The sequence below is a fragment of the Nyctereutes procyonoides genome, unplaced genomic scaffold (genome assembly GCF_905146905.1).
Source record: "Nyctereutes procyonoides isolate TBG_1078 unplaced genomic scaffold, NYPRO_anot_genome, whole genome shotgun sequence".
Lineage (NCBI taxonomy): Eukaryota > Metazoa > Chordata > Mammalia > Carnivora > Canidae > Nyctereutes > Nyctereutes procyonoides.
This window is the reverse complement of record NW_026575034.1, coordinates 3,011,941-3,034,214: the sequence shown is the minus strand read 5'-3', so window position 1 is coordinate 3,034,214 and position 22,274 is coordinate 3,011,941. Positions and strand designations below refer to the sequence as shown.

The 22,274-nt window shown below is 38.3% G+C and overlaps 1 protein-coding gene across 5 annotated transcripts in view; it reads left to right on the top strand.

Moving 5' to 3' along the window:
- The window catches only part of BBOX1 (gamma-butyrobetaine hydroxylase 1), a 57,083-nt gene extending 35,022 nt beyond the window's left edge, over positions 1–22,061 (top strand). For all 5 annotated transcript variants that reach the window (XM_055317830.1, XM_055317832.1, XM_055317834.1 and 2 more), the window contains 4 exons: positions 9,993–10,098; positions 15,357–15,553; positions 19,768–19,934; positions 21,556–22,061. In XM_055317830.1, coding sequence (XP_055173805.1) covers positions 9,993–10,098; positions 15,357–15,553; positions 19,768–19,934; positions 21,556–21,716 — 631 coding nt within the window. In that variant the 3' untranslated portion in view covers positions 21,717–22,061. The remainder of the gene's footprint in view (positions 1–9,992; positions 10,099–15,356; positions 15,554–19,767; positions 19,935–21,555) is intronic.
- The last annotated feature ends 213 nt before the right edge of the window (positions 22,062–22,274 follow it).

The window sequence follows — 22,274 nt, the reverse complement described above, 5'->3', positions numbered from 1 at the left end:
CCACATTCTTAGTTTTTCATAATGAAAGACTTTGGAACTTTGGAGGAAATTGCTGTAACTTTTTTCTTTGTTTTTAGAGGTAGTTGCCATCTTTCTATCACTACCTGTCTTTATTTTTACTATTGGGAGTATTATTAGCCTTTCAAAATGAATTTTTAAAAACCCTTTCTCATGATGAAACACAATACAGACATAGAAAAGTCACATAAGACAAGTGGATAGCTTACCGAATCTTCGTAAGGCACATAAAAGGCCATCCAGGTCAAGAAATAGAACATCGCCAGTCACCCCAGAACCCCTCCACATACCCCAAGCAGTCATAAACCTCTCTTTTCTCCCCCAAATGGAAGAGCTCTCCTGATTTTTATGGCATTCACTATCTTGTTTTCCTGACTTAGAGTATTAGCTCCAAAATGTGCAGCCCTTAACAGTAGTTTAGTTTCCCAATTTTTAAAGATTTTTTTCCCGTGATTAATTCTATCAGTCAATAAAGTTTACTGCTTAGCACCAGTGCTCTGTGAACATATTTCTATTCATTTTGGTTGTCTGAATCCTATTCTCTTGTAAATTCCTCAGGAAGGACCCATGAGAACAATATCCTCTAAATTCTTGCATGTTGACAGCAATTTAAGGTCTTTATACTTGAAAATCAGTTTGGCTAAATATAAAATTCTTGGCTCACAGCATCTTTAATATGTCACTACAGTTTTATTGGTAATCTCATTTTCTTTTCCTTATAAATAACTTGATATTTTTACTTGGATGCCCAAAAGATTTTCCTCTTTAAAGACCAGTAATTTCACAGACTATCTTGGTGTTTCTTGTTCTGGGGCAACTTTTTTTCAGGGAGTGTATGGTTTGGTCTTTTCAATGTTTCAAATCTTTTTGTTTAAATTCAAGAATATTTTGAATCATAGTTTTTAATATTTATCCTCTTTACTTTGGGTTTCTTCAAGGATTCCCATTATGTGTATATTAAATCTGTTAATTAAAATTTATTAGAATGTATTACTTTCTCTGGGCACCTGGGTCGCTCAGTCGGTTAAGGTCTGACTGACTCCGGTCATGATCCTGGGGTCCTGGGATCGAGCCCCACATAGGGTTTCCTGCTTAGCAGGGAGTCTGCTTCTCTCTCCCTCTCCCTCTGCCCCTCCCCACCACTCGTTCTCTCTCTCTCTTTCAAATAAAGTCTTTTAAAAGAATTTATTACTTTCTCTCAGGTCTTTCATTCTCTTTTGATATGTTTTTCTCCTTTTAATCTTTTCATTTTATCCAACGGTGTTATCTGTTGTGCTTATTATTCAAATATTGCGTGCCTTCTGGCTTAGTCTTCATTTTTAGTGAGTTTTAAAATTTTCCCTTTCTGAGCATATCATTCCATTTCTGAGTTTCTATCTCTGATGTAAGTTATTCTTTCCTATATTATATGATTTCATTAATGTCTTCTTGACTCGTAGAAGTAGGTATAAATAGAAGACAAAAGTGAAACATAGAAAAACTAGAATATTTTTTATATTTGGGGTCATAGCTTTCTGGCATGTATTAGCTATAGGTATGATATTTTGCTGTTCATTCTCTTTTTTTTTCCTTAAAATAACTTTATGAAATGAAACCTTAATCATGTTACATTTCTAATTTTTATGTGATTTTTTTCCTTAATTATTAAAATGAAATATGATTCAGAAACCTTTGGTTATGGTTTTAAGCTGTATTTCAAAATGATGGCTGATAACCTTCTAAGACCTCCTGGTTTCCTTCTTTTACTTTTATCTGGAACTTCTTTTTCCTTTGTCCTTACTGTCCCTGGACCACTTGATTTGGAGTCTTTTTCGCAGAAGGAAGCTTCCTCACAGATGAGAGTTTTGTCTGTGAAGTTCTTAGAGTTCCCGAGGGCCCAGACTAACCCTGTCCCTTAGCCTGGACCTCTCAGGCGCAGCTACGTTGGAATTGGCAAGTACCCTCTCAGGTTGACTGCTATTCTCAAGTTGGCCTCCTGCAGGTGCCAGTAACTGTCCCTTAGGGATTTGGGAATGTTTCGATGCCACCCAGTACCTACTTGCTCCCCTCTGCTTCCTCCTCTACACGATTTCTGATAACACATATTGTGGCTTTGGAAGGTCTGTCTCTATTTTTGAGCTTCATGGAAATATCTGTCACCTAATTTTGGTTTAGATGGTGTCCCTGAATTTTGGGGTTTGTACTCTAGATATCCTATGGAGAAATTCGGGGAGATGAAAAACTGTGCCAACATCATCATTCCAGGATCTTCCTTGTTTACTTGTATCTTTATGTTTCATGGAGATTTCCATATGAGTCCAATGGACTGACTAAGAGCAATGCTAGATATCAGACAGGTTACTTTTGTTCTTCTTGTTTTTATTAGGGATATTAATTCTTACCAAAAATGGTATGGGATTTTTTCATTTTCAGGAATAAATGCAGTGTAAATGAGTATCCATAATATAAGTAGAACTGAAAAGATGATGGCTTTCTAAAACACAATTTTTCCAAGTACTGTTTGTAAACAACTCTAACACATCTCCTGGAATTCTGACAACAAAAATGACTGGTGACCAAATTATTCATAATTCAAATATACCTAAAACATATAGCTTTGGCCAGGATTAAAGTTAATAGCCAGTCGGTCAGGAAAATAACACAATTTACTATTTTACAGTCTATGCCTTCATTCAACAAATATTTTTGGCTGTCGGTTAAATGCTATGAGATAAAAAGTATGTTTCAACTTAGTTCCCTAATGTAATGAGATTTTTTTTTTGTAAGACTTTACAGGACAATAAGGGAAGCAGAAATTTGAAGCAAAGTCAAGAGCAGCCATAGAGCAAACTGTCCCCACTCCAGCCCATATTAGACTTCTCTCGCTTCCCCTGATAGGCCAGGGTCTCCGCCTCCACTGCGCATCCTCGCACGCTATTTCTTCTGCCCACAATGACCTTTACTCTTCTAGATAAATCCTACTCAGTCTTCAGATCTCGACCTAATCTTCACTTCTTTATTGTACTTTAGCTTTGGAACATAAGTCACACTGATTTTTCTCCCCCACATACTGTATGTTCCTTGAGGTGCAAATCCCATGTCGGTCTGTTCACTTCTGCATCTTCAGTTCCTGACCCATTGTGTGTGTCTACAGGTGATAGTAGAAAAATAAATATCTGAAGCTCAGAAGAGTGACTGTATCTGGGAAGTCATATGTGGATGTGTCACAACTACAGTTAGAAATGATAGGGGTTCCTGGGTGGCTCGGTGGGTTAAGCGTCTGCCTTCAGCTCAGGTCATGATCCCAGGGTCCTGGGATGGACCACATGTCATCCCTGCTCAGTGGAGAGTCGCTTCTCCCTCCCCCTGCTCCTGTGTTCTTCCTCTCTTTCTCATTCTCTCTCCCTCTCAAATAAATAAATCTTTTAAAAAATAAATAAATAAAAAATAAATGATACACAGTATAATATTCCTTTGGATGATTATAAATGTGTTTATTTTAGCTAGGAGATAATTTCCTTTTTTAAAAGATTTATGTATTTGAAAGAGAGAGCACATGTGTGCACATGTGCAGGTGCATGTGAGGGCAGGGGAGGGGAAAGACAAAGGGAGAGGGAGAGAAAGAATCTCAGACTCTCCACTGAGCAGGGAGCCAAACACAGGCTCAATCCATGACCCTGAGATCATGACCTCAGCCAAAATCAAGAGTCAGACACTTAACCAACTGAGCCACCCAAGCCCCCCAAGGAGAAGATTTTATATGTTAAAGCTTAAAAAATAAAAATAACATATGAGCAATATGCTTTAGATCCAACAGGACAAGTAATGATAATCAAAAGAAAGCATTATTTTATTACCTGGTCAGAGTAGCTTGCAGCAGGTTGAGATTAGAGATCGTAGCTGTTGGTGGTAAAAAATCCAGGTTGCCGTTGTAGAACATCTTCAACTTTAAAAAAGACAGAGATTAAAAATAAATCCAGCATGATTTTCCAGGTGTGAGCCACTAACCAAAAGATTACAAAATCTATCACCAAGGGTATAAAGAACAAATCTAGCAAAAACAATATGTAAGCATTTCATTAACACTAAAAGATTCAGACTTGTCACAAAACACTATTAATTTCATGAGATATGAATACTTATGACTGGCCATCTAAACTTGGATGGATCTAGTGAATAAGTATTCAAACCAAGCCCACAAAAGAGCCTCTAAAAGTCATGATTTCAGTGTACAGGAGCTTTTGGCAAAACCCTTAAATGGAAAATATAAAAGAAATTTCTTTTTTTTTTTTTAATTTTAAACCCGTGTAGTTAACATACACAGTGCTATACTAGTTTCAGGTATACAGTATAGTGATTTAACAGTTCTATCACTCAGTGCACATCATAATAAATGTGCTCTCTATCCCCTCCACCTATATCCCCCATTGCCCCCACCCCATTGCCCCTCTGGTGACCACCACTTTGTTCTCCATAGTTAAGAGTCAGTGTTTCGGTGTATCTGAGTTTGACAATGACACAAGCAGCTCAGTGGAAATACCTAGATTAGTTTAAAATAGTATCTCTGGCAAAATCAGGATTATGTGCACGGCTTCAGCTGCCTGTCCCAGCACAACATCAGGCAAGTCGATGCCAGGGGGCTAAGATGTTATGCTGAGCCTCCCTCTTTAGTTTTAGAAAAACCTGAGTCCTGCCCCTCTGCTTCAGTCATGACAGCTCCTGACCGTCTGCTTGAGCTGCTTTACTTGGAAGAACATTAGAATCTGTTTCTAATGCCAAAAAATACACCCTCATCTCACTAAGGCCTCACAAGTGGGTTTTTAAAAAACAGTTTCTCCACAGGCCAATGGATCGCATTTGCATTTATTTCTCTGTGTTTTCCTTTGGATTTGAGAAGGATACCTGAAAGCTTAGGGTTATAAACAATCAGCAAGCAGCCTTCTTGGCATGATTCATTTCTATAAGGAGGTAGAAAGGTAGACCAAGTAACATTTCTAGGATTTTTCCAGAGTTATGCTATGACTATTATGAGAATGTTTTATGATTGGAATTGGCAAGCCCCTTTTTCCTGGGATTTATCATTATGTGCGAGCATAGACTTTTAGGCTACATATCCCATACCGTGCCTAAAACACTTTAGGGCTGAAAAATGTTTATCATCCCCTGCCAGTTAGCACAGAGTGCTGGAGAACTACTCCAATGATGCCAGGTCACAGGCCCCATCCCTGTAGAAGCCAGTTAATGTCAAACAAAGAAAAGATCTGTTCCCTGGCTAAGATGTGCACCTTGAATCTCAGCCAGCTCTTGGCTGCATGAAAATTCAGTTAAGTTCACCCTTGATCATAGGAGGAACCAGGAAAGGGAATGAATGTAGGTGAATCAATGCAAAACCGTCATCACCCCTGAAAAGAATACCCAAATATAGTCATTTCCTACTCACAATGTCAAAGGTATCACCTTCTCAGAAGATATTATATGTTCTACAACTTGATGAAATTATTATTTTTTGTTTTATTCTTAAATCCTTTCCTACATGTTGATTATTGTTGGAACGCTGACGGTGACAATAGGCATAATCTACATTAGGTTTGGGTCCTGGAGCGACAGGAGTTTCGTAGAGAACGTGTATTTCCTGGCTACAGTCACCACAGTACAGTGGTCTGTCTGGCTCCTTTTGAAGTGAGTTGCAGCAGGCTATACACACTCCTCTTCTTTCACCGGGTCTCTTTTTGGTTTACGGCCACATATGGATGGTTCTTTAAACTTTGGTGAAAGGCTTATCAGGCTTTCCATTTTAAAATTAGATGAAAAACAAAACAAAGCAAGAACCAGAGCCAGATGCATCCTCAATCCCAGAGAATGGGGAAGAAACCCTATCTTTCACTTCATATTCCTCTTTCTAAAATACATCTCCCAGAAATTCATGCTTCCTTTTCTTCCAGGTCTTCTGGAGCACTTCCCAAAGCATCATCTTTTCCATGTTATTCTTCTGGCCCCCAATCCTTTTCTCCCCTCTTTGCTTTATTTTCTTCACAGCACTTATTTCCATTATTACATTTGGTGATCACTTGTTTATTTGTCTCTCCTGTTCCCTGCTCTATCTCTAATGCTAAAACAATGCCTGGAATAGAATTAGTACAATAAATATGTATTTATTGAAAAGTGATTTGATGAACAGGAACATAAGTTAATAAATAGACATTATGACAGCAATAAGATGACATGCATATATGGCGATACATTTTCCAAACCAGCTTCGGTTTATTTTAAAACAGAGCTTCCTTCCAACTATGCATTGTCTCAGTCTTCTGAGGGAAAAGCCTCACAAAATCTGAATATTGGTTTGATTTCTTGCCACAGAATTGCAAACAATCCCTAGTCCACTTATTAACTTTTTTTTTTTAACTTTTAAGCCAAGCTATTTCTTTTGGTACTGGAGGTAAATTGATATATCACAAAATTAACAATTTTAAAGTGTACAGTTTTTGTGTCATTTGGTACATTGACAATGTTATGAAACCACTACCTCTATCTAGTTTTAATGCATCATCATCAATAGTATTTTTAAAAGCTAATTATTCATCTTGGAGTGGTAGAAAACTAATACATTATATTATAAAATGGTAAATAAAGGGGAAGAATCAAGCACTGATTTCATTATCCCTGTGTAAGCTATCTACTTTCCTCCATCTAGTATCTGGTTACCCCATGTAACCTAGATGAAGGAAATTAGATATTTCAAAAAGTATTCCAACTAAATAGAGAAGAAATTATTAATTTGGAATTCCACTATTTGGGACCCCAGTGAATTAGTGGATCTAGCCACTGAGCATAAAAGTGTGTGCAAATATCACAAAAAGAAAGACAACTTGACAATTCTTTTTTTTTTTTTTGTAAAAAAGAGCACAATGCCATATATAGTTCTGCCAAAGAGATAAAATAGAGTTTTTCCAAGCCACTGCATTTAGTTGCAAATTTTCTAGAAACACAAAGAACAGGGAAACATGTTGAACTACCCCACCATATGCAATCAGCAAAGTCCAGACTGTGAGGAATTCTATGGGTCAAACTCCCTAAGTTCTTCAAACAATAAATTGTAAGAACAGGCTGGAGGGGAACATTAACAGTTGTTGCTAATGGGCAATATTAAACATAGTGTCTAAGGATGCACATTAAGGGTAAAAACAAAAAGAAATGCAAAGAAATTATAAATAGAGAAGTCATGGTATGGTTACTTTGGAGAAGAGAGAGATGAGATTTTGGCTGGGACAGGACATGTAACCTTAAAGTTGTATTTGCTGATCTGAGTAATAGTTACAAGAGTGTAATTAAAAATTAATTAAGTTAAAATAAAATAAAATAAAATAAATATTCATTAAGTTCCCTCTAAGATCAGGAACAAGACAAGAGTACTGGTTTTCACCACTGCTATTCAATGTGGTATTGGAAGTTCTGGCCAGGGCAGGTAGGCGACAAATAGAAATAAAGGCATCCAAATGAGAAAGGAAGAAGTCTATCTCTACTCATAGATAGCATAATCCTATATATAGAAAACCCTGTACATAGAATCTACACACAGAAAGGCTACGAGAGCTAATGAATGAATTCAGCAAAGTTGCAGGATACAAGAATACAGAGAAATGAGTTGTGTTTATATATACTAGCAATGAATAATCTGAAAAGGAAATTTAAAAAAAAAACGATTCCATTTACAATAGCACCCAGAGGAATAAAATACCTAGGAATAAACTTAACCAAGGAGGCGGAAAACTTATGAAACGAAAACTATAAAACATTGCTAAAGGAAATTAAAGAAGACCTAATAAATGGAAGGAATCCCACCTTCTTGGATTGGAACACATAATATTATTAAGCTGTGATTACTACCCAAAGCAATCTACGGATTCAATACAATGCTTACCAAGATTCCAACAACCTTCTTGTAGAAATGGAAATGCTCAAATCCATATGAAATTGTAAGGGCCTCTGAATAACCAAGACAATAATAAAAAACAAGAACAAAGTGGGAGGATTCAGAGTTCCTGATTTCAAAACTTACTACAAATCTATAGAAATCAAAATACTGTGGTGCTGGGATAAAGATAAACATACAGATTAATAGAATAGAACTGAGAGTCCAGAAGCAAGCCCATGAATCTATGGCTGATTTTTTTTAAGATTTTATTTATTTATTCATGACAGACAGAGAGAGAGAGAGAGAGAGAGGCTGAGACACAGGCAGAGGGAGAAGCAGGCTCCATGCAGGGAGCCTGATATGGGACTCAACCCCGTGTCCCCAGGATCACACCCTGGGCCAAAGGTGGCGCCAAACTGCCGAGCCACCCGGGCTGCCCCTCTATGGCTGATTTTTAACAAGGGTGCTGAAACCTTTTATTGGGGAAAGAACAGCCCCTTCAATGAATAATTCTGGGACAATTGTATATGCACATGCAAGAAGAATGAAACTGGACTCCTTCCTCATACATTATACAAAAATTAGCTCAAATGGATTGAGGACCTCCACATAAAACCGTAAAATTCTTTGAAGAAAACATGAGTGTAAATCTTCATGACCTTGGATTGGGTGATGGATTCTCAGATATAACACCAGAAATACAAGCAACAATAAAAATAGATGAATGGGATTTCATCAAAATTTAAGATTTTTGAACATCAAAGATCATCACTAAGAAAATGAAAAGACCATCTATAGAAGGGGTAAAAAATAGTTGTGTATCATATGTCTGTTATGGGTCTAGTATCCAGGCTATATAAAGCACTCAGAGAAATTTAAAAAGGTCAAAGCATCCAATTTAGAAATGGTCAGAGGACTTGAATATATGTTTGTCCAAAGTAAATATACAGATGGCCAACAAGCATACAAATGCTCAACATCGTTAACCATCAGGAAAATGTACATCAAAACTATGAGATACCACTTTATACCCACTGGGATGGTCAAAACCAACAACGACACCACCACCACCGCCACCCAAATCCAGAAAATAACGAGTGTTGATGGGAAAGTAACTGGAACGCTCACATGTTGCTGGTGGGAATGTAAAGTGGCCCAACCACTGTGGAAATGGTTTGGCATCTCCTTAACAAGTTAAAGATAGAATTATGATATAATTCCATCATTCCACTCCTAGGCATGACCCAACAGAATTGAAAACAGGCACTCAGTTACGTACGTGCACTCACATGCTCACGCCGGCACTATTTGCAACAACCAAGGAGTAGAAATAGTGCAAATGTCCAACAGCTGATGAATCAATAAACAAATTGTGGCGTATCCAGGCAATAGAATATTAGTCAACCATGGTAAGGAATGAAGTAATGATACATCATCCATCATGGATGAATCTCAGGAAGGTTCTGTTAAGTAGAACAAACCAGACACAAGAGGCCACACATTATATGATTCCATTCATATTAAATATCCCCAATAGGTAAATCCTTAGAGACAGAATGCATGTTGGTGTTGGCCAGGGACTGGGAGGAGGGAAGAATGGGAAGAAAACACTTCCTGAAGGGTAAGAGGTTTCTGTGTGGCGTGATGGAAGTGTCTTGCACGCAGGTAATACGGGTGATCCTTACTGACCCTGTGAAAGTCCTAAGGGCCACTCAGTCGTTCACTAAATGGTTCATTTTGCGTTATGTGAATTTCACTTCAATCAATGATTTTTAAATGCACTAACCTATTAAAAAGCATAACAGACAATCCCACACGTTCCTCTTTATAAACTCTATGGGATAGACTCACGTGTAAATGTACTTTTCTCTGGAGAAGAGACAAGAAAGGAGGAGGTGTATGCTCTCAAATGGCGACTTTGGACAAGGGAAGGTCGGGCCCTCTTCCTGGCTCACATCGTTATGGTAATTATTTCATAAAATGAAAAGTTTCCATTTCCCTCATGTATCCACTTCATTCTAACACATTTCCTCTGGCTTACCAACAGCCTGTTTAAACATATGTTTCTTGTATTTTACAGACATACTTGGCAAGTGCAAGACAAAATTGACGCAAACAATGTGGCCTACACAACCGGGAAGCTAAGCTTTCACACTGACTATCCGGCCCTCCATCATCCACCTGGGGTAAGGTGAGCCTCAACATATTTTCCACAAGGCAGGCCAAGGACCAATATCCTCCTGTATTTTGAGTCTAAAAGACTCTACGTTTCGCCAGCTAATTTGTCTTACGTAGATCCTCCTTCAAGCACAATCCAGACAAAATCTCTTTGCCTAAACCCGGAATGGCCCGACATTCCCAAGGGATAGAAGATTTTGGTGTATTAAATTTTTTTTCTTTCTTTCCTTTTAGAAATAACTATTGGTGCTTTTTGCTTTGCCTAGACGAGCTTCACAGCAGTACACCTTGAGGTCTTTTTGCATATTTACCATTCCCAAGAGAGTCAAAAACAAGAGAGGGAATGGACGGTGTAGCGTTTTTCCCCAACGTCACCTGGCCACCATTCGTATCAGTTAGCGATCACTGGGAAAAATCACTTCATGACTTAGTGGCCGAGGGGACTAGCCGTTTGCTTAGCGCGTGTTTTTACAACGTGGGCTGTGGGCAGCCGGGCAGTCCTGCTGCAGGGCTGGGAGCTGGCTGGCCTGGGTGAACAACCTAAGGTGCTTGGTCTCTGCAGCACATGCCCTGTCACCCCCCAGCAAGCCAGCCAGGCTTATGTGGATCTTCGGAGAGCAGGCCGAAGCATAGAGGCCTCGTGAGACCTACGTTAGTAATCGGCCCAGGGCCCTTCTGTCGTGTTTTATTAGTCTAGAGAAGTCGTAGTGGGTTCGCCCAGCTTCAAGAAGTGGGAATGCAAGAAGGGAATAACCATGGTTATTTTTGGAAACTGTCTACTCTCCCATCTATCAGATTCCTCCCCAAGGAGGGAGATGCTCAGCATGGAGCCCCAGACCCTCCAGGACAGTTTCTGGGAGGACACTCCACCACTACATTTTCACAAAATTGCCATTTTTGCTAAACCAGCGATATATTTGCAAAAGCATCACTTTTGCTATGCCAAGAAATAAATGGTCAGGACACTACCTTTGAAAAGGTATTTTCTTCATACTTTCATAGCTAAATGGGATTAAATGAAATAGCCACACAGAAGTCTGTATCTTCAAAGGTAATGGACGTTTGGGGCGATTCTCTAGTTAATGAAAGCAAAGTAGGCCAAAATCAAAATTAGTCTGGTTTTTTTTGCCATCGTGCTGATGGAAAAAGTTTTCTCTGCACCCTGGTTGTTAACCCATTTTCCTTGCCAGTAGTAACTTCACACATTTTAAATTATTTCCTTGACTGTAAAACACCACATATTTTTTTTGAACAAAATGATGACAGTAAAATGACTCCTATAGTCACCTTTTGGATAGAGATGAGGGGGCGGGGAGGACACACAATGTGATTTTTCTAAATATGACCCAGAGATTCTCTAAAACTTTGAGGGGGTAAAAGTCAAACTAATCAGCTCAATTTATCTACCAAAGATAGGTTGGAGAGTTGGACAAAATAAAGTTCTAAAAAATTAGGCTAGAAAACTAGATTCTAATTTAACATTTTAATTATCTACTTTTTTCTATGAGTTCAGGTTTCCTTTCTGGGTTAATATTGAAAGCATAAGGAAAAGTGATTATGTGGCTTTATAAATTTTCTTAAAGTATAATATAATGCTTGGCATTTTCATAGCATTTTATACTTTTTTAAAGTACTGCTACATATATTATTTTGTCTGGTTCCTCAGTCCTGTGAGGTAGATGACTGATCCTGTCTTTTTATGTTAGATAACAAAATGACACACAGCAATGTTAAATGCTTTCACAGAGTGACATCTGACTAAGGAACACTTGAAATGGAACCCAGGCCTCTAATTAGTTTTTTCACCATACCATGCTGATCTGGAGTTGGACTTTCTAATTACCATGATTTATATAATGTAATGAGCATAGACATCGTCAGACGTTACAAACTCTTTGTATACAGGAACTGAATCTTCCACTTTTCTCTATCTCAAGACATAACCCAGCACCTTTCACGTAAGGGAGACCTCATAGATACGCTATAAAGAGGCAAAGAAATGCCACAAAGTCTTACCTGTCTCCATCAGCAAATGAAACGTCCGAAGATAAATGACCTGATAGAAGACTTTTTAATGAAACATGTTTTCTAAAATGTCTAGATTGTAGTAGGAGAATAATTAGAACGTAGGCACCTGTTTGTTCTCAAGGTTCCATTTAGAATCACTCAGGGGTCTTTGTAACAAAGTCCGAGCTTTTTATAACAAATAGAATAAGTCACTTTTCAGTGCAGATGAAATGATCGGAATAACAAGTTACCTGCTGAAAGTTGAATTTCATCAATTTGGATCATGTAGGGCAGGGATAAGGTGACACATCTTTAAAGAAACATAGATGTTCCTTTGCTCACTGTCTTTGGGCCTAAAGTCACATGCTGCCATTAAGTAACATCTAGAAAGAAAACATTTTTGGTTCTGAATGAATTACATGAAATAAAATTGGATTTTATACACATCAGGTGCATACATACTTTTTGACTTAGTGATGCAAGTGTTGTCTGGCACCATCATCTTTGTTCTTTCATAAGATTGCATTAAAATATAATTACATAAAAGAAGATTATTACTTGGCCTTACTATATATGTAAAAGACATCAGTTGATCTTTTTAAAAGATTTGTATTTGAAGTATTCTGTGACTTCATCATGGCAAAATCTAAGAGGACTTAAAGAACACTGGTTCTCTCAGAGACAGAGCTATGCCTTTGTTTTGCCTTCTGGGAGTTTGGTAGACGAGGTTGACGTTTCCATCTCCTCCTCTCGTTGATCATACCCCTTCATTCCTCGTCGCCCTGGTGATGAGAGAGTTTTCTACAATGACTTCGTCGGCTTATGCACATATTTTTTCAAGTTTAAAAAACTGGCATCAGTTTAAGGACGGAACGATAATGAGCGTAAACCAGGTCTCTCCTAACATCAGAAAGTAAGAGGGACCCTGGGGTGGCACAGTCGGGTAAGCATCTGCCTTCTGCTCAGGTCTTGATCCCAGGGATCTGGGACGGAGCCCAAAACTGGGCTCCCTGCTCATTAGGGAGCCTGCTTCTCCCTCTCCCTCTGCCTCCCACTCCCCTGGCCTGTGTTCTTTTCCCCCTCTGTGTATGTCAGAAAAATAAATACACAACATCTTTTAAGGAGAGAAGGCATCATCAACCTGAAATGGGGTTTTAAGCCTACAGAGCACATACATCCACACACCACACTATACTGAATTATTAAGAGTCCCATAAGAGGATTCAGCCCTTTTGTAGGAAAGGAACTTGCTGTATGATGATTTTAATCAAACAGACTAAGGTTTGAAAGTCAGTTTTACCAGGGAGGAGCTGAGTTCTTACTAGCTGGCCAACTTTTTCTCTCCTGGGTCCCAGGTTCTTCAACCATAAAATGGAGATGAAAGTACCAAATTGTAAGGAGTGTTGTGAGGAACCAATAAATGTACAATCATAATTTGAGAACAAGTATGTAGGAGATTTTAAAAAATTGAGAAAATTTGTGCAGTTTGGGGAAGAAGGCAGGATTTGTGTTCTAGATCTGCACTATGCAATAGTCACTAGCCATATGTGATCATTTAAATTTCAATTTAAAATTATGTTTAAATAAAATTTAAAATGCAGTTCCTCACACGGACCACATTTCAAGTGCACAACAGCCATGTGGGACTGGTGTCTACTTTATTGGGCAGCAGAGAACAACAGTCTGTCACCGCAGAACGTTCCAATGGACGCTGCTCTAGACCATCTATGGAAATAACCAAGCCAAATGGATATTTTTCCCACTCATGTTCCCGCTGTTCTGGATGTTTGATAATATTTGCCTCTTTATTATTTTTATTTAACTCAGAATGTTTCCATAGTTGAATAGTGTTTGTTTCTTTAAGCAGAAAATCTGAATATTCTTTAAATAGAAAAAAATCATTAGGTGGAAAATCTTAGGTATTCAAATCACTCACTCATGCTGACGTAACAAAAGGAGTCATAGGAACATCATTCAAAAAATATACTTCTAAATTTTTCTATATTTTGTTTTTCAGAATGAAATAATGTCCAACATGTCTCCATAAATCTTAGTTAAAATAACTATCCTTGGGATGCCTGGGTGTCTCAGTGGTTGGGCATCTGCCTTCGGCTCAGGTCATGATCCCGGGGTCCTGGGATAGAGTCCCCCATCAGACTCCTTGCAGGAAGCCTGCTTCTCCCTCTGCCTGTGTTTCTGCCTCTCTCTCTAGGTCTCTCATGAATAAGTAAATAAAATCTTTAAATAAAATAAAATAAAAATAAAATAAAATAATAAAATAAAATAAACTATCCTTTTTATCCTTTTGGTTTTTTTATTCCCTATGTTTCTTGGGTTTCTCTATCCTCATAACTCCACCCAACCTCTATTTCCTTCTTGTCCTCATACCTGAACTGTCTCATTAGACTCTCAAGTAGTTACTGCCTCACTAATTGCTCCTTTATAAAAAAAAATGTATCCTAAGTAACACCACTGAACTAATATTCTTCAACTCAGTCTTGGCTACATTATGTCTGTATTCAAAATCCTTTAACAATTCCCCTCGGTGCACAAGAGAAAGTACAATTTTGTTCATCTGACATTTGAGACTCCACGATGAGGGCTTCAAAGACTTCTTCCACTGGATCTATTCTTTTTCTTTGTGACCGTCTATTGTGGCCAAACTTTTGATAGCCAAGGAGCTGTGTATTTTTGCACATCCATTATCATGCACTTGATTTCTCTCTATGTCCAAAATCTTATCCATCCTCCTTTGCCTAGTTTTTTTTTTAAGATTTTATTTATTTATTTATTTATTTATGAGAGAAGGAGTGAGAGAGCACATGGGGAGAAAGAGAAGCAGATTCCCCACTAAGCAGAGAGCCCAGTGCGGGGCTCCATCCCAGGATGCTGAGATCATGACCTGAGCCAAAGGCAGATGCTTAACCCACTGAGCCACCCCGGTTCCCCTCCTCTGTAGAGCCAACACGAAGTGTGCAAATATTCCAACATGAAGTGTTCGCTTGTTGCAGCTATTATGATCCGTCTTTGGTTTACTAAAGAACATTTTCATGCCTATGTTCATGTCTCAAACTGAAACAATGTTTGAACGATAGAACACTGATTAAAAGCAGTTTTTTCACTCCGAACCCTTTCTGTGCTGACACAGAAGAGATGTAAGAGGTTAGTTGACGTCCGTGCCTCCAGAACTTTCTGAATCTTTAAGTGTCCAACAAGGTAAATGTTTAGCACTTTGGAACACATCTATTTCTTTTTGCAGGTTCAGCTTCTGCACTGCATAAAACAAACAGTCACTGGGGGTGATTCGGAAATTGTAGATGGGTTTAACGTATGCCGAAAGCTCAAGGAAAAAAATCCTCGAGCGTTCCAGATTTTGTCTTCCACTTTTGTGGACTTTACAGACATTGGAGTGGATTACTGTGATTTCTCCGTTCAGTCCAAACACAAGATAATAGAGTAAGTACTATTTATACTTTTCTCATAGCAACAGAATAGCTAACTGCAAAAGCTTCATTACCCTAAACCTAAAGCTTAAACAGAAGAAAATCTCCAATTAACTCCAGACTTTTTACTTTTTTTTAACAATTTAATCCAATTTTAGAGGAAAAAAAAGAATATTTTCACCATAAAAAATCTTCATCATATTCTATGAGCTTTCTCTTCCTAATTAAGAGAAATAATTAAGACTATATACACTTGATTTTTTAAATATACAAGATCTACAGAATTATAATCAGTGTGATTGTAGTAGTCAGAATCCTTTCAGCCAGAAATGAGAGAATCTAACTGAAATTAGATTGATCTGATAGATGTATAGTGTGATCTGATACTGGTCTCTTTTTTCTTCATCTCTTAGCTTTGCCATCCTCTGTGTTGGCTTCCTTTTCAGACATGGCAACAGAAGCTCTGCATTTTCATTGTCCCCAGTGCTGGTAATCACATACACAAAAGCCCTCATTTCCCCCAGAGCTCTAACAAAAGTAGGTGACCCACTGCCAGATTTGTATGTAAGTCCGTCCTTGAAGCAATCCCCATGGCCAGGCAGTCAGAGAATTCCGATTGGCCATTCCCAGATTACATGTTCCTCTCTGGACCAAAGTCCGTCTCATTGGAACCATGTGGGCTAAGAATGAAACAAGAATGTCTGCCTAAATTGATGCCAACAAAAATCATAATTCCCTACGTACATTTTATTTTTTTTTCATTTAACAGTATTTCATCATGATTTTTTCAAGTATCTACAAAGACCACAAATCTATCCTTTTATTTGAGAATTATCTTACCCTGTGTTGCTCAGACATAATTTTATTTAATCAGACATGAGTTCATAAATTTTGTGGTGTTTCCAATTTTTAATTTTTTTTCATTTTGTTATGTTTTAAATTTCACTTGGTTAACAGACATGCCGTATTGGTTTCTGAAGTAGAACTCAGTGATTCATCACTTACAACAGCCAGCACTCATCACAAGTGCCCTCCTTAACACCCATCCCCATCTGGCCCACCCCCACCCACCTCCCGCCATGAACCCTCAGTTTGTTCTCTATCCTTAAGAGTCTCTTATGGCTTATTTCCCTCTCTCTCTAACCTCCGCCTTCCCCTATAATCATCTTTTTTCTTTTTAAATTCCATATATGAGTGACAACACACGGTATTATTGGTCTTTCTCTGACTTATTTCACTTAGCAAAATACAGTCTAGCTCCATCGTTGCAAATGGTAATATATATATATATATATATATATATATATATATATATATATTTTGATGGCTGAGTAATACGTGCCATTCCATATACATGCTACATCTTTATCTATTCATCGGTCAATGGACATCTGGCTCTCCATGGTTTGGCTATTGTTGATAACACTGCTATAAACATCGAGGTGTATGTGCCCCTTTAAATCTGTATTTTTGTATCCTTTGGGTAAATAACTAGTAATGCAATTGCTGGGTCTTAGGGATATTTCCAAGTTTAGAGTTGAGTATGTTTTCTTCTTTTAGTAGAAACAGCCAAATAATATGAAAATTAACTCATCTAACAAATAATCAAGTCCCCAACATACTAACTCATCTTTCTTATATAAACATATGGCCTTCATGTACTCATCCAACAAGTATTTGTTGAAAAAGCAGCCACTCTTCTTGGTGGTTGGGATACATCTGTGGACAAAACAAAGATTCCTGCCCTTGTGTAGCCTAAAGTCTAACAGGGGAAGAGAAAGTTACAGGTTTTAAAACAAATGAGTGAACTGGAGGGTATTATGCTGAGTGAAATAAGTCAATCAGAGAAGGACAAACATTATATGTTCTCATTCATTTGGGGAATATAAATAATAGTGAAAGGGAATAGAAAGGAAGGGAGAAGAAATGGGTAGGAAATATCAGAAAGGGAGACAGAACATGAAGACTCCTAATTCTGGGAAACGAACTAGGGGTGGTGGAAGGGGAGGAGGGCAGGGGGTGGGGGTGACTGAGTGACGGGCACTGAGGGGGGCACTTGACGGGATGAGCACTGGGTGTTATTCTGTATGCTGGCAAATTGAACACCAATAAAAAATAAATTTATTATTTAAAAAAAGGCCTCCTTTCCAAAAATAAAAATAAAATAAAATAAAAAAATAAAACAAATGAGTAAATTACAGTAACCAATAAAGCAGCTTTTTAAATATTGAAGAATAAGGAAGAAGTAGGGTAGGATTAGGAGAATCTGTAAAACCAAAGACTTAGAGAAGATGGAGGTTGCATCATTAATGTGTGGTGAGGAAAAGCTTTACTAAGTAGGTGATATTTGAACAAAAATCTAAAGGAGTGAAGGAGTTTGCCCAGAAGAGGAGCAGTTTCCAGGAACAGACTGGATATTAAGCACAGAGACCCAGAGAGCCGTAATTTATACATCACAGGCAATCACGTTTCTTCCTGTACCCTGATTTGTTGATAATAGTTTACTCTGTGTAAGCGAAATATGATCTAGACCCCAAATCAGTGTCACCAAGCCTTGGCACATGTGATAGTCTATTTGGTTTGACCCATCAGGTCTGGATTCCTGTCCAGGGTAGGCTCATAGTACCACCTCCTGGGCTGTCCCAGAGACAACTCTAGGCACTTAGCCATGATCCTCTCCCACCTGCAGTTTTGTCCATCCTTCCTTTCTTCTGTCTAAAAAGAGGATAGAGTTGGTAGATGCTTTATGACTAGCTAAAAGTTTACCTTCCTAGTTAGTTTAAAATATATACCTTCCTTTTGCTTCTGTGTGTAGACAGTGCTCATGCTGCGCTAATTACAATGAGCATAGTTTAAATTCAAAACTAATGGTATCTTTTTTTGCACATCAAAAGTAATTTTACCTTACATTATCATGATCAATATTCTAAGGAACGATAGAGAGATCTCAAAATGCTATCTCAAAAGCACTAAAAAGATGTTAGTACCCTCCCAAGTTACCAAAAAAAAAATAGTCACATATGCAATGAAATTTATTAACTGCCTGTTATGTGCAGGCCTATGTTAAGTGCTAAGAATACAACATTAAATGAGGTAGAGTATTGGTCGGTCTTCTAGAAGTCTACCTACTAAGATACACAGCATAGGTAGAGAGATACAAAGAACATGTCTTAGGCTAGATTCTTTTTTTCTCTATGTCATGGTTTCCATACCTATAAACTAAGGAATGAATTAGAAGAGTGAACTTCAAACTCAGAAAACAGATTTTTATTCCCAATCATTCTTCAGTAAAATCATACTTAAAATCCTGATAAGGGAAAAAAAAAAAAAACCCTAATAAGGTGGTTGACCCATGAACTTGTAACATAAAAATACTTTATTCCATAAAAGCTACTATTTTAAAGAATGAAGAATAAATTCATTTCCCTGAATATTAAAAAAAATAACTAGAACCTTTCAGTAACATTTTTTAATTAATTAGAATCATTCTGGCATTTATATAGTAAGATTTTTAAAAATACCTGCTAAATGGATGGCCAACATGAAAAGATGCTCAACATCACTCATCAGGGAAATGCAAATCAACACCACAATGAGCTATCACCTCACACCCGTCAAAATGGCTAAAATCAAACACACAAGAAACAGCAAGTGTTGGCAAGGATGTGGCAAAGGCACCCTTATGCATTATTGGTGGGAATACAAACTGGTGCAGCCTCTGTGGAAAACAGTACGGAGATTCATCAAAAAGTTGAAAATAGAGCTGCCCCACAATGCAGTAATTGTACTATGTGGAATTTCAGAAACTAGACAAAGAAAAAAGAGACAAACCGAGAAACAGACTCTTAGCTACAGAGAACAAACGGATGGTTGCCAGAGGGGCGTGGGGTGGGACAATTGGCAAAATAGGTAAAGGGGATTAAGAGCACACTCACCTTGATGAGCACTGGGTGGTGTATACAGACTTGCCAAATGCTACATTGAACAATGCCGCCTAGTATGACACTGTATGCTAACTACGCTGGATTTAACATCTTTCGAAAACTGCTAAATGAACGAATCAAGAACAAATGACTACATCGTACCATAGATAACCTTAATACCTTTTGTACATGCATTTGGATTCTTTAGTACCATGTTTCAGACACATCTTTCAAGACAAACTGATCCTCAGAAATGTAAATAAATACTTCATGGCTTTTTAACTTTTTTCTCTTTAAAAAATAGATTAGATGATAAAGGCCAAGTGGTTCGCATCAACTTCAACAACGCAACCAGAGACACGGTATTTGATGTACCCGTTCAAAGAGTTCAGCCTTTTTATGCAGCTCTGAAGGAGTTTGTTGACCTCATGAACTGTAAAGAATTCAAGTTTACTTTCAAGATGAATCCAGGTCAGTGGACACATTTTCTCAAACAACTGAAAATATGGATGTTTTTCGACCTTAACCATTTAGAGCAGTTTTTCTCAAATACAGCATGTGGGACACTTAGAATCTTTGTGAGCAGCCCTCACCCCTGCTGTTGCCTCTCCGGACTTAAAAATACTTATACCTAACAGACCCCCTAGGGAATCTTTAAGCACACTGAATTTTTTTGACTTCCAACTTAAAGAAGAAATACGGGAAAGACAAGCTATAAGCCTCACGTCTGAGGTCAAGACCTGACGACTTTTATTTTCTGTCCTGGTCGCCAGTCAATATGAACGGAGGCTTCTACTTAATTTTTCAATCCCAGTAAACAGATAGAATTATCCCCATGATTCCCGCTCATGAAGTACATGAGTCATGTTTACTCGTTTAGCTTATCTGATCTGGCAAAGATAGTGCTACCTGAAATAAAGGGGTATTTGAAGTAGTCCAACTACTTGGAATAAAGAAACAAAGTGTTGTGTTTGTTCTGGACCATCTCTACTCAGCGAGGTGACCTCAAGCTTGAGGCTTTCCATATCTATAGTAAACGGAATTTCTCTCCACTGCTGTTTTGGCCAAGTGGAACAGACTTTTAACTTCTGATTATTTTTTGAATTGATCTTTGGCATGATAAAGTAATGCTAGAAATCTCTACAAATCCACTGATAATGCAGTCAGCACAGGCTGATTTTAAGAGCAGTAACATAGAACATTGAAATACACGTGAGAAAAATGCCCCCCCCCCAATATAAAGAAATGCAAGTTGGAATCCAAGCTCCACTATTTAATGGTGTAACTTTGGGCAAATCCCTCAACCTCCTGGAGCCTCAGTTTTCTCACACAAAAAGATGAGCCAACACTCTTTTCAGGATTTTCATGAGGCTTAGAAATAAGGTACACAAAATACTGAGAACAGAGAAGACAAACCAAGTCACGATCCTTAAAATCATTTGAAGCCATTAAACTGGAAACAAACATTTCTAAGAGCTAAATAACAACCGGAAAAACAGTTCGAAGTCTTACACAAAGATAATATCTTAAGTAGAAATCCTAAAAGGGTCTACTTTATAAAGCCTGTACTTTGAATGTCAAAAGGTCTAAAGCGGTTTGCAGTCCAATGGCCTGATGTGCATGAAAAAGTCAATGGGCCATTTTCAGTCAGAGAAAGACAAATACCGTATGATTTCACTCATACTGGAATTTAAGAAACAAAAACAGATGAACCTAGAGGGAAAAAAGAGAGGGAGGCAAATCATGAAACAGGCTCTTAACAGAACAAACTAAGGGCTGCTGGAGCTGAGGTGGGGGGCTGCGGCCTGGACAGGGGCTGGGGACTAAGAGGGGTGCTGGTTGCGCTGGTTGCAACCGACTGTTGCATGTAAGTGATGAGTCACTAAATCCTACTCGTGCAACTAGTACTACACTATGTTAACTAGCTAGAATTTAAATCAAAACTTGAAACAACAACAAAAAAATAAGACAAACCTACTGTTTCTTGATACGAAGGAAGTAGCAATGGAATTTTGCATTTCCCGTTTTATAGCGCTGCAAATCTTTTAAATCCATGATCGTTCATGTTGAAAACACAAATTCTTCTGTCTAGGTGATGTGATTACTTTTGACAACTGGCGCTTACTGCACGGCCGACGCAGCTACGAAGCAGGAACCGAGATTTCCCGGCACCTGGAAGGAGCCTACGCCGACTGGGACGTAGTGATGTCCAGGCTTCGGATCCTAAGGCAGGGGGTCCAACACAGAAACTGACTCTCCCGTCTGTGATCTCAGTAAGGTTCCAATGACTATATTTTGTCCGATATGGCAAGGTGGCCTTCCTCGACCATGACCCATGGCCTTTACATACTAATTTCTTTCCCGTCGAACACGTCCCCTCTCTTGAACGGGTTCCCTTCCTTTGTGCTCATATAGCGAGCCCACTCTGTAGACAGCTTAGCCCTGCTCTTCCCAGATAGAGCATCTCTCCGGCTCTATTGTACGTATGACCTTATTTCTTTTGCCTGTATACGGGTCTCCAGAATGCCTACAAATAGTTTAGTGTCAAATAAAACTTGGTCAAATAAAGCTCGTTTTAAATAAAGCTTGTGTTTCCAATAAAACTCATCTCAAAATATGTTTCCTCTCAGTTGCCTGCAGAGTCTCCATCTTCATGACAACATGGGACCATCAGCATGATTGGAAAAAGGCCTCATATTTTCAAATATCTGTTTTAGTCACTGTTATTATAGATTTCTATTATCTAAATTTTCAGACCTCAACAACCTGGGATCTCAACATCTTCTTTAACAGCTGAATTATGACACCAAA